Below are 12,636 nucleotides of genomic sequence, written 5' to 3'. Positions count from 1 at the left end.
TAAGTAATGTACAATTTATGTGACTTTGCATTTCCTGGTTTTTCTTCCCTCCTTTTCTGGGGAAGTTGCCTGTTTGTCCTTTTCCTAAGTATCATTCACAAACTATTTAGCATTTTTGTTCTGCTAACGGAGCTTAATTATCACTTTTTGGTTTGTGCATTGCAGTGAATGTTTAGAATTTTAATATTCTTCTGTGAAATACTTATTCATATTCAACAAATAAATCGTGATGAATATTAAGCATATCATTGTTCTGCAGTTAAACCTGTCAGTATTAGAATTGACAGTCTAGTTTTCATATTCTACAATTAAATCAATGAGGCAGCCTGTACGAAATTTTTTCCCTTCCCTCCTTTCATCAAAAGCTATTCATTGGTGTATTATTCAAATTAACCTGATTGAGCCCAGCGATGATGTCATTTCATAACAAGCTAATTTCTTAACTGAGCTGCCAACCAGAGCATTGACCGACAGATGGGCGGCACGGTGGCGCAGCGGTGGAGTTGCTGCCTTACAGTTCCTGCAGCGCCAGAGACTAGGGTTCGATCCCGACTATGGGTTCTCTCAGTATGGAGTTTGTACGTTCTCTCCATAACCGCATTGGTTTTCCTCCAAGATCTTCGGTTTCCTCCCGCATTCCGAAGATGCACAAGTAGGTTAATTGGCTTGGGTTTGTATACTTGGTATAAGTGTAAATTGTCCCTAGTGTGTGTGTCGGCTTGTGTTAGTGTGCGGACTCGGTGTGCCGAAGGGCCTGTTTCTGCGCTGTATCTCTAAACTAAGAAGTGTTCGGAAATTGTAAATGTGATCATGATGGATATCAAATTATAGGCTCACCCACGATTTTCTGATATGCACAATGTAGCATGAGAGGGGCAAGGTTTAACAGGAACCTGAGAGGCAATGTTTTTATTCAGAAAGTGGTGGGTACAAGGAACGAGCTGCCAGAGGAGGTAATTAAGGCAGGAACTATATACAGCATATAAACGACACTTAGACAGTCTGTGGACAGGAAAGATTCAGAGGGATATGGGCCAAACATGGGGAAATGGACGCCGAGAGGGGGCATTTTGGTCAGCATGGATGAGTTGGGCTGAAGGGCCTGTTTTGTGCTGCATGACTCTATAACAGACAGATCTCACAAAATTGGATAGGTGTATTGGAGAGTGTTTCAGAGTAGTCATTAATACCCACTCTAATCATATTTTCAAACAATGGAAATTTATGCAAGAAAGTTTCAAGATCTGCTGTGTTTTATTTTATCTTGCTTCCTGCCAGCCTGTCAGGATTTTAGAAAATTCTGCCGTCAGTTCCTCATCTAAGTATCCAGCATTGTCAGTAATCCCTAAATTCTGCCAGCTGGCACACAGTATAATCGCTGGGTATATCCCAGGTGAGCCACACTCTCTCTTGTCTGTGGAAAATGACCTGAAAAAAGGAATCACAAACATTTCAGTTTTAGAGTTGTAGAATGGAAACAGACCCTTCAGCCTACTGAGTCCACACTGACCATCAGCCACTATGTTATCATAACATAAGTTCTCTGTTATCCCACTTTCTGATCCGCTCCCTACAAACTTGGGGCAATTTCTGGAGGCCAATTAATCTACAAACACGCACATCTTTAGTATGTGGGTGGAAACTGGAGCGCTTGGAGGAAACCCATGTGGTCACGGGGAGAGTGTTGAAATTCCACACAGACAGCAATCTCAGGATTGAACTCAGATCTTTGGTGCTGAAAGACAGCTGCTCTACCAGCTGCACCACTGTGATCATTTAAAAACTCCTTTGCTCTGATGTTCTGAGGTTTGAGAAGAGGCAAATCAGCACAGGGCAAAGATTACCTTCGGTGATCGTTATTATTCAGTATTACACTAGTAAACCATCAGCAGAGCTCCTAATACAAGTTTCATTTTGCTCAAAGTATCTGCTCCAATATTCAAAGTTGTTTCCCTACAGCAAAGCAAGTTAAATACATGCCTGATCAATACATACAGCATTATGATCCTTCCTGCTATATTTTATGTTTGATTAACGGAGGAACATTAAAGGTTATCATAGAAGGAAATGTGATTAACTCATTAATTTTCTGATTATTCCTGCAAATAGAATTTGCTTAATAAGATTATAAAATTCTTAACTTGAGAATATATATCATTAAATAAATTAATGAAATAAGCACAATTTCAAATATCTATAACTTAATACTCTTGGAAGCTAACTCAAAAATATGAAGTTCAGTATTCTGACTCCTTTTCAGTTTTAGTGTTTGGTTTTAGTTTTAGAGAAACAGCCTAGAAACAGGCCCTTCAGCCCACTGAATCCGCGCCGAACTTCAATCACCCGTATGCTATTTCTATCCTCCACACACACATGAGATAATTTACAGAAGCCAATGAACCTACAAACCTGCATGTCTTTGGAATGTGGGAGGAAACCGGAGCTCCCGGAGTAAACCCACTCCATAACTGGGAGAATGCACAAACTTCAGAATGCACAGTACAGACTACAGCATGCACAGGGAGAATGTACAAACACTGTATAGACAGCACCCCTATTCAGGATCGAACCCAGATCTCTGGCGTTGTAAAGCAGCAACCCCACCACGGCGCCACTGCGACACTTGTCTAGTAAAATCATGACTAATCTAGTTATAAAATAATTTGCATTTACATTTGCATTTACTCTGCAGCTCCATAGTATTCAGATGTCAATAGAATCTATGGAAAATGAACCTTAATGTGTGATGTGTCAAGGAAGGAACTGCAGATGCTGGTTTAAACCGAAGATAGACACAAAAAGCTGGAGTAGCTCAGTGGGACAGGGAGCATCTCTGGAAGCATCTCGACCCGAAATGTCACCCATTCCTTCTCTCCAGAGATGCTGCCTGTCCCGCTGAGCTACTCCAGCATTTAATATCTATCTTAATGTGTGATAGTCGGTTAGCATGGACTATGTGAGCCGAAGAGTGTTTTCATGCTGTATATCTATATATTACTAAAACTCTCATCTTGTATATTTGTGGATTTGTGGATAGATTCGTTCCCAAAATACAGCCACAACGGTACACGATAGTGCAACAATTTTAGGCCCGCCTTACTCACCATTGGCCTGCGGTTCAAATGGTTGTTACATTTTAAAATTTAGTCACTTTTTAAACTTTAATAAATCCTTTTTCCACTTGTCGTGGCCGCCAGCCGCTCCTGCCTCCGCTTCCGACGTCACAATGGGAGAAGGTCCGTGCATGTGTAGTTGGGAGCTCAGAGGGGGTCAGGACCCGCCCGAGTGATAGGAGTGGTGGCCAATGAGGGGGGGGGGGGGGTGGGTGTGTGAGGAGTGCAGAAGAGGCGGAACCTGAAGGAGGGGGAGGGGATGGCACCCACACGAGTGACGAGAGCGGCGCCAATGAGGGGTGTGGGAGTGGAGCGGAAGAGGCAGGACCAGAGGGAGACGGAGGGGGAGGTTCCCGCTCCCCAATAAAGAGAGGAACCGCGGGGCGGGAATGGCAATCAGGAGAGGTTTGGACCCAATGTGCAGTTGGGAGCTCAGAGGGGGCCAGGACCCGCCCGAGTGACGGGAGTGGCGGCCAATCGGAGGGGGGGGGGGTGAGGACAGCTCTCCTGCTGCTAGCCACCCGGGGCCAGGGTGAGTGGCTCCCTCTCCCCTTTCCTCTCGTTCGTCCCTGGCCCCGGGGGAGACTCCCTGGCTGGCAACAGGTCCACGAATCGTCAGTTGGTGGAGGGTTGCTGGGCCCGCAGGAGAGGTTTGGGCCCAACGGTCCACGCCCAGCTAGTTTATATTAAATTGTGGTGATATAAGCAAGAAATACAAAATACACTCAATAACTTAAAATACATAATCTCAGTGATGTCAGGAGTTCTTATCACAAAATATGTTTGGAGATGTAACATTTTTTAATCAGATGCGAAAAACAATCATTATAAACGACAAAGAAAGCATTCAGGCACCTTCTGAAGACTGTCTACATTAGGTAAAGTTATATTTATCCTGTGACGGCCAAAGATTGTGGCCACCACTAGGGTATTTTTTGAACAACTGCACCTCTCCACTACATGAGTTCAATGGCAATTCTTCACATTTGCGTTTACAGTTGATCGTTAGCAAGTATTCAACCCCCCCCACTCTGCCACTCTGCCACTCTCTCATCCAACTCCCCCCCACACTTCACTCGATATCACCTTACCTTACCTCACCTTTCCACCACTGTGAGTGGCACCGCAGTAGATTTGCTGCCTTATAGCTGGGTTCAATTCTGACTATGGGTGCAGTCTGTACAGAGTTTGTATGTTCTCCCTATGACCATGTAGTTTTCCTCCAGGAGCTCTGGTTTCTCCCTACATTCAAAGGACGTGCATGTTTACAGGTAAATTGGCTTATGAAAATGTTCCCTAGTGTGTCGGATAGAACTAGTATTCGGCTGATCAGTAGTCGGCACAGACGCGAGGGGCCAAAGGGCCTGTTTTCACGCTCTATCTCTAAACTAAACTAAACTAAACACAATGCTTATTGGAGTTGCATGATGTGTTTCTCAGGTTATAAATGAAACAAAACTTTGGTCTGTGCTTTGTAAATTGATCAACTAGACCATTAAGGTGCGAGGGGCAAAGTTTAAAGGAGATGTGCGTGGCAGGTTTTGGACACAAAGGATAGTGAATGCCTCGAACACGCTTGCCAGGGGTAGTGATTGAAGTAGATACATTAGTGGCATTTGAAAGACTTTTGGATAGGCATATGGATATGTAGGGAATTGAGGGATATGGGTTATGTACAGGTAGATAATTGATGGTCTTGGCATCATGTTTGACACGGACATAGTGGGCCAAAGGCCCTGTTCTTGTGCTGTACTGTTCCATATTCTATATTCAATTAAGGGTGCCACTTTTACCTACAGTGGTCTTTGAATTAAGGAAGAGAAATATTTAGGAAGGAACTGCAGTTGCTGGTTTACACCGAAGATAGACACAAAATGTTGGAGTAACTCGATGGACAGACAGCATCTCAGGATAGAAGGAATGGGTGATGTTTCGGGTCAAGACCCTTCTTCAGACTTCAGTCCCGCTGAGTTACTCCAGCATTTTGTTCTGTCTAAGGGAAATATTTAACATGGCTTCTTAGTCCATTCGGAATTCCAGAAACCCCAGAAGAAAGTAAATGCAAGTATGAAAATGGATGAAGACAGATTGAAATGTGTTGCATGCCATTAGAGGTAACAGTTGTAGACAGCACAGTTCAAACATTACCCACCATAAAGCAATGACTTCATGACAGTGAGGCAAGAAAGTAAAGGTTCATTTTTTGAATGAAACTGTCTTATTCAATGACATCATCAAAGGGTTTGTTCAGATTGACTGAAGAAGTTCTGTTATTCCCTGTCCAAATCCCTAGTTGGGAAAACATAAATGAAAACTAATTTTAAAAACTGCCAGTGGCAACTCATAATTTCAATTTGCATCAGTTTTATTTCACTGTTTGCAAGGCAGTTGATATGCAGAATATATTAAAACAATATGTTTACATCCTCAGATTCTTAAGGTTTTACAGAAGGAGTATTCACTCTCTTTTTCATATAACTTTACTAATTTTATGTTCTCCCCAATTTTTGTAACCACCCGCATGATTACAGCTACATCAAACTATCTCACTCGTGTGCTGCTTTTTTGCTGTAACTCTGTTTAAATTAGTACCTTATAAAACAAATGGGTTGTAATTGAAATGAAACCAATACGTTTGCTTCCATTGCAGGTGCTTCCCGGGGCCCCAGTCCCCTGACCATGGGTGCACAGGATACACTTCCAGTTGCTGCAGCCTTTACAGAAACTGTCAATGCGTATTTCAAAGGAGCGGATCCAAGCAAGTGAGTAAAATGCTCAAGGGTAATTGGTATAAATGGTCAGTAATTGACCATGAGTCACAGCATTGACCAACTTAATATGTAAAAGCAAGATGCGTGCTCAATTATCTGTTTGTAGCCAATTCAATAATAAATATTCTCCAATTGGTCTCAGTGTTTCTTCATCCCGGAGGATAAAAATCACCAAATGTTAGTACAGTAAACCTTCATTATAACGGACCTATTCCATAGGTGGTGGAATGGTATCCATTATTGCCGATTATCTGCTCTAACTGAGTAAGGGATTATCACTGTATAGTGGTAGAAACAAATAACTGTAGTTGCTGGTTAATACACAAAAGGACACAAAGTCCTGGAGTAACTCAGCAGGTTAGGGAGCATCTCTGGAGAACATGGATGGCTGATGTTTCGGGTCGAGACCCTTCTTCAGACTCTTGGTCCGGAACTAGGCCTGGAATCCAGGTGGGTTGATGTCCAGCTGGCAGCCAGAATCAGCGGAGGTGAGGAACGGTCAGGGCCCATGGGCAGCCAGAGTGCAGGCAAGGGTTGGTGGTGGTGACAGTGGCTGGCGTAGGCTGGAAGCGGTCAAAGAAGCAGTGTGACCCGGCAGTGGCAGAAGTAGCTCTGGCCTGGAAGTGGCACGAGCAGGGGGGCAGCTGGGGCTGCAAGCGGCCAGTGAGGTGGTGCACGTCGGGAAGCGGCTTGGGCATCTGGCACTGCAAGCCGGGGGCGGTGCTGGGGCTGCAAGCGGGCGGGTAAGCGGCACAAGCCAGGGGCGGCACTGGGGCAGCTGTGCTACAAGCGGCCAGTGAGGTGGTGTGGGCAACCAGCGCTGCAAGCGTGTGGGGAGGTGGCATGAGCCAGGGGTGGCATGTTGGTACATCAGTCTGCTATAACCGAAATCCATTATAAAGAAGATAGATACAAAATGCTGGAGTAAATCAGTGGGACAGGCAGCATCTCTGGAGAGAAGGAATGGGTGACGTTTTGGGTCGAGACTCTTCTTCAAAGAGGTTCATTAAAACAAGGGTTTACTGTGCTTCCAATTGCTAAATGAGAAGTCCTGCTGGTTGGTTTGACTGGTGGGATAGGAATCAACTATGATGCCAATCAAATTAGTGTTCTGTTGATAGCCAGTTAACATTTGGTGCCAGTAGTAGCCATTTAGGCAATGACATCAAAGGGAAATCATAGCTTACAAATATTAATTACCCAGGTGGTAATCCTCTACAGGAGAGGAAAGGAGTGAAAAACTGGAAAGGCCACATTGTTCTTTACCCAATATCTAAAACTGATTGAATAATGCACAAAACTTAACTAACCTTAAATATTATTGAAAGGCAGTCATCCCAAAATATATTAACAATGCTAACTGTATGAAATTAGCTGAGTGTGCATTTCGTGACTTGTAACTCATCGCGGAACTCCGCTTGTAAACGATCGGGAGCACATCTCATCTTCATAATGGACCAGAATCTGGATTGGGAGATGGTGTTGAAAGACACAGTGCCTTAGAGCAACACCCTGAATCACAGTGGATACTTTCCACCTTCAGTGGGCATCATCTTCACCATGTATTGACCTGGGGAAATGCAGCCAGTATTACCAATAACAACTCATGGTCTTTTTTTAACCTCAATAAAACCTTTGGTCCACCAACTAGGAAAGACTGTGGAGTATCATTTTACAAATTTGTCTACCCACAGAAATTCATCTCCAGATTATGTTTGCTTCATGATGGCATGCATGCAATGATAACAAACAACAGGTTCACAACAGAGCTAATTTCAGTGCAGATCGGTATTAAGCAAGGCGGTGTTATTACCACACACTTTCTCATCATATTGCTGCACGTTCACCAAAAGCTTCCTGCTGGAATACAACAAATGTATAGAGCCAAGAGGACACTGTTCAGTCTACATTGCATGCACCTCCAGAACTAAGAGACAACAGCAGTATGCTGTAGACGCTTGCGTTTGCTCACATTTGAGTCATCGTGAGTTCTCTCATGAAGCTCGACAGGACTTCCTTTATACTGAACGCCCACAAAAGAAAGGTCCTCTACCAATCTTCCTCATTGCACAACAATTTGAATACAATAATTCATTGTAACACCCTGGAAAATGTAATCCACTTCTCACCCTCTGGAACGACCTCATGCCAAAGAGAGATACCAATGATGAAATTCACCATTGCTCCAAGTGCACCAGCCAAATGTGGTAGGGGATATTTGAAGATTAAGTTCTCAAACCCAAGACTTGTGTTTGACAGGGTAGGGTTCACTGACTACAGGTGCTGTCTGTGCAGAGTTTATACATTCTCCCTGTGACCGCGTGGTTTTCTTCGGGTGCTCCGGTTTCCTCCCACATTTCAAAGACTTGCAGGTTTGTAGGTTAATTGGCTTCTGCAAAATTGCCTCTCATGGGTAGGATGCAATGGTGGAATAACATACAACTAGTGTGAACGGGTGATTGGCATGGACTTGGTGAGCGGAAGGGCTTGCTTCCACACAGTACCTCTAAAACTTAAATATAAGAGGACAATAAAAGCTACAAATGCCTGGAGGTTCAAGGATAAAATACTGGAGTTTAGGAACTTAGCAGCCAAAGTCACAATTGGCAATTGCCCCAAAATTAATTGTAGGGCTGATTAAGATGTCAACATTGAAAGGCTAATCTTGGAAGATGGTAGGGCTGGAGGGTGTGAATGGCCACAAGGCTATGTAGGGATTTAAACACAATGAATAAGGATTTTAAAGCGAATGTATTGCATAACCAAGAGCCTTGTAGGTCACTATGCACTGTCTACCCTATCCATGCCTCTAGTGCTTAGTTTTCCTGCAAATGGTGTGCTCCTGCGACTGGTGTGCTCGCTGTTCATGTTGGTCTTCAACAGTTGGTTTGTTGTGTTGAATGGTCTTCTGTTCTGAAGCATTGATTCAATTTTGGTAAACTGCTTATAACATTATTTAATAAATTATCAATGAGAGTCAAGAGCGTGGTTTTATTCCACGACTCACATTGCCTCTCGTGTTTGCAGCTATTGTTATTGTTATTGGATCTTCCACTCGCGTTCTCTATCTCAATCCTGTTGGGAGATATTTTTTGCACAACTGTTTTATTTTTTGCTTCATTTTGACATCCAGTCTTGTGTTTTAATTAACAGGTGTATTGTGAAGATAACAGGAGAAATGGTTCTGTCATTCCCAGCTGGTATCACAAGGCATTTTGCCAATAACCAGTGCCCCGCAGTTCTCACTTTCTGCATCACAAACTGCAGCAGATTGGAGCATATCCTGCCGAATCCCCAGCTACTCTGCAGGTAATCTCAGTGCAACTCTGTTCTCTATCCAGGTCAGAAAGCAACTGATTTGTGTCCATCAGCACACGGAAACTATTTGTACAGTGTAAATTGCCTCTGTACAAACGATCTACGAGATCCTTTCAATGGGCTACATTGATCGATGGTTTGACCAGTGTGAAAATGAACCATCAAGAAGATCAGACTTCCCTGTGGTTTAGTTTAGAGATACAGCACGGGAAACAGGCCCTTCGGCCCACTGAGTCCGCACCGACCAGCAATCCCCACACATTAACACTATCCTACACACACTAGGGACAATTTTACACATACACCGAGCCAATTAACCTACAAACCTGTACATCTTTGGAGTGTGGAAGGAAAACGAACATCTCGGTGAAAATCCACGTGGTCACGGGGAGAACGTACAAACTCCGTACAGACAGCACCCGTAATCGGGATCGAACCGGGGCCTGGGCGCTGCTTGCGCTGTAAGGCAGCAACTCTACCGCTGCGCCACCGTGGCTGCCCTTGTATCATCAAAAAAGACACTACAAATTATTTCTGATTCAGTCAGCCACTGATCTCAATTCCTGATCACAGCTAGATCCTTCTGCAAGCAATTGCATTTAGATGGATATTGAACAAAGACAGAAGTAAGATGCCATTCATTGTCCAGATTTGTGGAAATAAGAATTATCATAGAATTGGGGGTATTTAAAGCTGTCTTGATTGTAAACTCGAATCCATAAAAATGAGATGGTTGCCACAAATTGTTTGTCATATAAAACTGTGATGTCAGGGTCTTTTGAACAGTTGTGCTCATTAAGTTGCATAACATTAGGAGGCATGGGCAAACTATGAACTGCAAAGTAATTTATATAATGCCTCATCATGGTTGTGCCTCTAATATTTTCCATGACTTTCTTCTATAATTTTGCTGGTAAAATTCTTATTCTTTTTCTCTTGTCCAGTAACACTTCTCAACCTGATGCCAAAACAAAAGAATTCTGGGTAAACATGCCGAATCTTATGACTCATTTAAAAAAGGTAGCTGAGCAAAAACCGCAGGCTACTTATTACAACGTGGATATGTTAAAGTATCAGGTGAGTGGATACCTGGACTTCTTAATAGAACCAAATAACATATGGTTTGTCAGATTAAACTCCTGCATTTATCACATTTATTTGTAACTTCAATGATAACCAGCAGTATTTCTGTTCTGCAATCTGCACCACCTTACAAATTCTGTCATCACACCGATGATAAAAGGTTCAAATGTTCTCTCTTGCAGAGAGTAACTGCCCTGCTGAAGCATTGGTCCTTTGAGATTGAGAAGCTTGGAAGGTAGAATGAATCCATCCAGTCTTAGGATTCCATGCCTGCAACACATCTACATGGATGGTGTTAACAACCTTTTGCCCCTCAGTCTGTGAAATGCAGGTCCTGGTGTAGCAATGGGCTCGATCAAAACACTTTAGGTTCTGTGACCCATGCCATCGGCAGGTGTCTGTAAACTGAACTTAGAACATAGAACAATACAGCACAGGAATGGGCCCTTAAACCCACAATGTTTGCGCCGAACATGATGTCAAATTAAACGGATCTCATCTGCCAATACGTGCTCGATATCCTCTATTCCTTGCATTTCCATGTGCCCATCTTTGGACTTTAGAGAAACAGTGTGGAAACAGGCCCTTCAGCCCACCGAGTCCGTGCCAACCAGCGATCACCCCGTACACTAGCACTATCTAGCTAGATAGAGCTCTTAAGGATAGCGGAGTCAGGGGGTATGGGGAGAAGGCAGGAACGGGGTACTGATTGAGAATGATCAGCCATGATCACATTGAATGGCGGTGCTGGCTCGAAGAGCCGAATGGCCTACTCCTGCACCTATTGTCTATTGTCTATCCTACACACTAGGGACAATTTACAATTTACAGAAGCCAATTAACCTACAAATCTGTACGCCTTTAGGGTGTGGGAAGAAACCAGGGCACCCGGAGAAAACCCATGTGGTCACGGGGAGAATGTGCAAACTTCATACAGACAGCACCCATAGTCAAGATCGAACCCGGGTCTCTGGTGCTGTAAAGCAGCAACTCAACCGCTGTGCCACTGTGCTGCTCCAAAAAGCCTTATCAACACCAGTATTGTATCTGCCGCCCCTGGCCATATGCTCCAGGCACCCACCACTCAGTATAACGAAATGTACCTGACACATCTGCATTAAACTTTCCCCCTCTCCCTCTAGTGTTGGACATTTACTCCCCTGGAAAAAGGGTTCTGTCTACCCTATCCATGCTTGTCATAATTTTAAATACTTCGATTATGTCGCCCCTCTACCTCTGGGGTTCCAGAGAAAACAATCCAAGCCCATCCAAGTTCTTCCTGTAGCTGAAACCCTCTAAAACCAGGCAGCATTGTGGTAAACCTCCTCGGCAGCGTTTCCAAAGCCTCCACAACCCTCCCATAATTGGACGTCCAGAACTGCTCACAATACTCCAAATGTGGCCCAACCAAGTCCGATAGAGCTACATCATGACTTATAATCAATAGCCCATGCAATAAAGGCAAGCATAACATATGTCTCCTTTACCACTCCATCTACTTGTGCTGCCACCTTCAGTGAGCTATGATGCAAAGATCCCTCTGCACATTAATGCTGTTAAGGGTCTTGCCATTGTCTGCATACTCTCCCCTTACATTCAACCTCCCGAGGTGCAACACCTCACACTTGCTCGGGTTAAACACCATCTGCCATTTCCCCACCCATTTCTGCAACTGGTCTATCTCCCGCTTTATCTTCTAGCAGCATTCTGCGTTGACTGCAACTCCGCCAGTTTTGGTGTTGTCAGCAAACTTACTCACCCACCCATCTACATTTACGTCTAGGTCATTTATATATCTCACAAACTGCAGAGGTCCTAGCATGGATCCCGGCAGAACTCCACTAGTCACAGACCTCCAGCCAGAATATCTACCTTCCACCACGACCCTCTGTCTCCTATGAATAAGCCAGTTCCAAATCCATATGACCAAGTCATTGTGAAATCCCAAACATCTTCATCTTCTGGATCAGCCTGCCATGAGGGACCTTGTCATAAGGCTTACTGAAATCCATGGATACAACATCCACCACCCTATCTTCATCAATATACTTCATCACCTCAAAAAACTCAATCAAGTTAGTGATTCACGACCTGTGTGTGCAAAGACATGCTGCCTATCCCTAATTAGCCCATTCTCTTCCAAAAGGGAGTAAATCCTATCTTGAAGAATTCTCTCTAATAGTTTCCCTACCACTGATATGAGCGTCTCCAGCTTACAGTTCCCTGGATTCTCCCTACTTCCCTTCGTAAACAAAGGAACAACATTGGCCACTCTCCAGTTCTCCAGAACCTGGTGCGGCCCACTCCGACAACTCCTCGACCCAGGCACATTGACCCGTGACCGCGCCATA

The 12,636-nt window shown here is 44.0% G+C and overlaps 1 protein-coding gene across 1 annotated transcript in view; it reads left to right on the top strand.

Moving 5' to 3' along the window:
- sgip1a (SH3GL interacting endocytic adaptor 1a) overlaps nucleotides 1-12,636 on the top strand; it is a 108,152-nt gene that overhangs the window by 80,236 nt on the left and 15,280 nt on the right. The window contains exons 19-21 of the mRNA XM_078407395.1: nucleotides 5,764-5,875; nucleotides 9,038-9,193; nucleotides 10,147-10,279. Coding sequence (XP_078263521.1) covers nucleotides 5,764-5,875; nucleotides 9,038-9,193; nucleotides 10,147-10,279 — 401 coding nt within the window. The remainder of the gene's footprint in view (nucleotides 1-5,763; nucleotides 5,876-9,037; nucleotides 9,194-10,146; nucleotides 10,280-12,636) is intronic.

This window comes from Rhinoraja longicauda, chromosome 11 (assembly GCF_053455715.1).
Source record: "Rhinoraja longicauda isolate Sanriku21f chromosome 11, sRhiLon1.1, whole genome shotgun sequence".
NCBI lineage: Eukaryota > Metazoa > Chordata > Chondrichthyes > Rajiformes > Arhynchobatidae > Rhinoraja > Rhinoraja longicauda.
The sequence above is the reverse complement of the archived record's forward strand: the minus strand, read 5'-3'. Positions and strand labels throughout refer to the sequence as shown.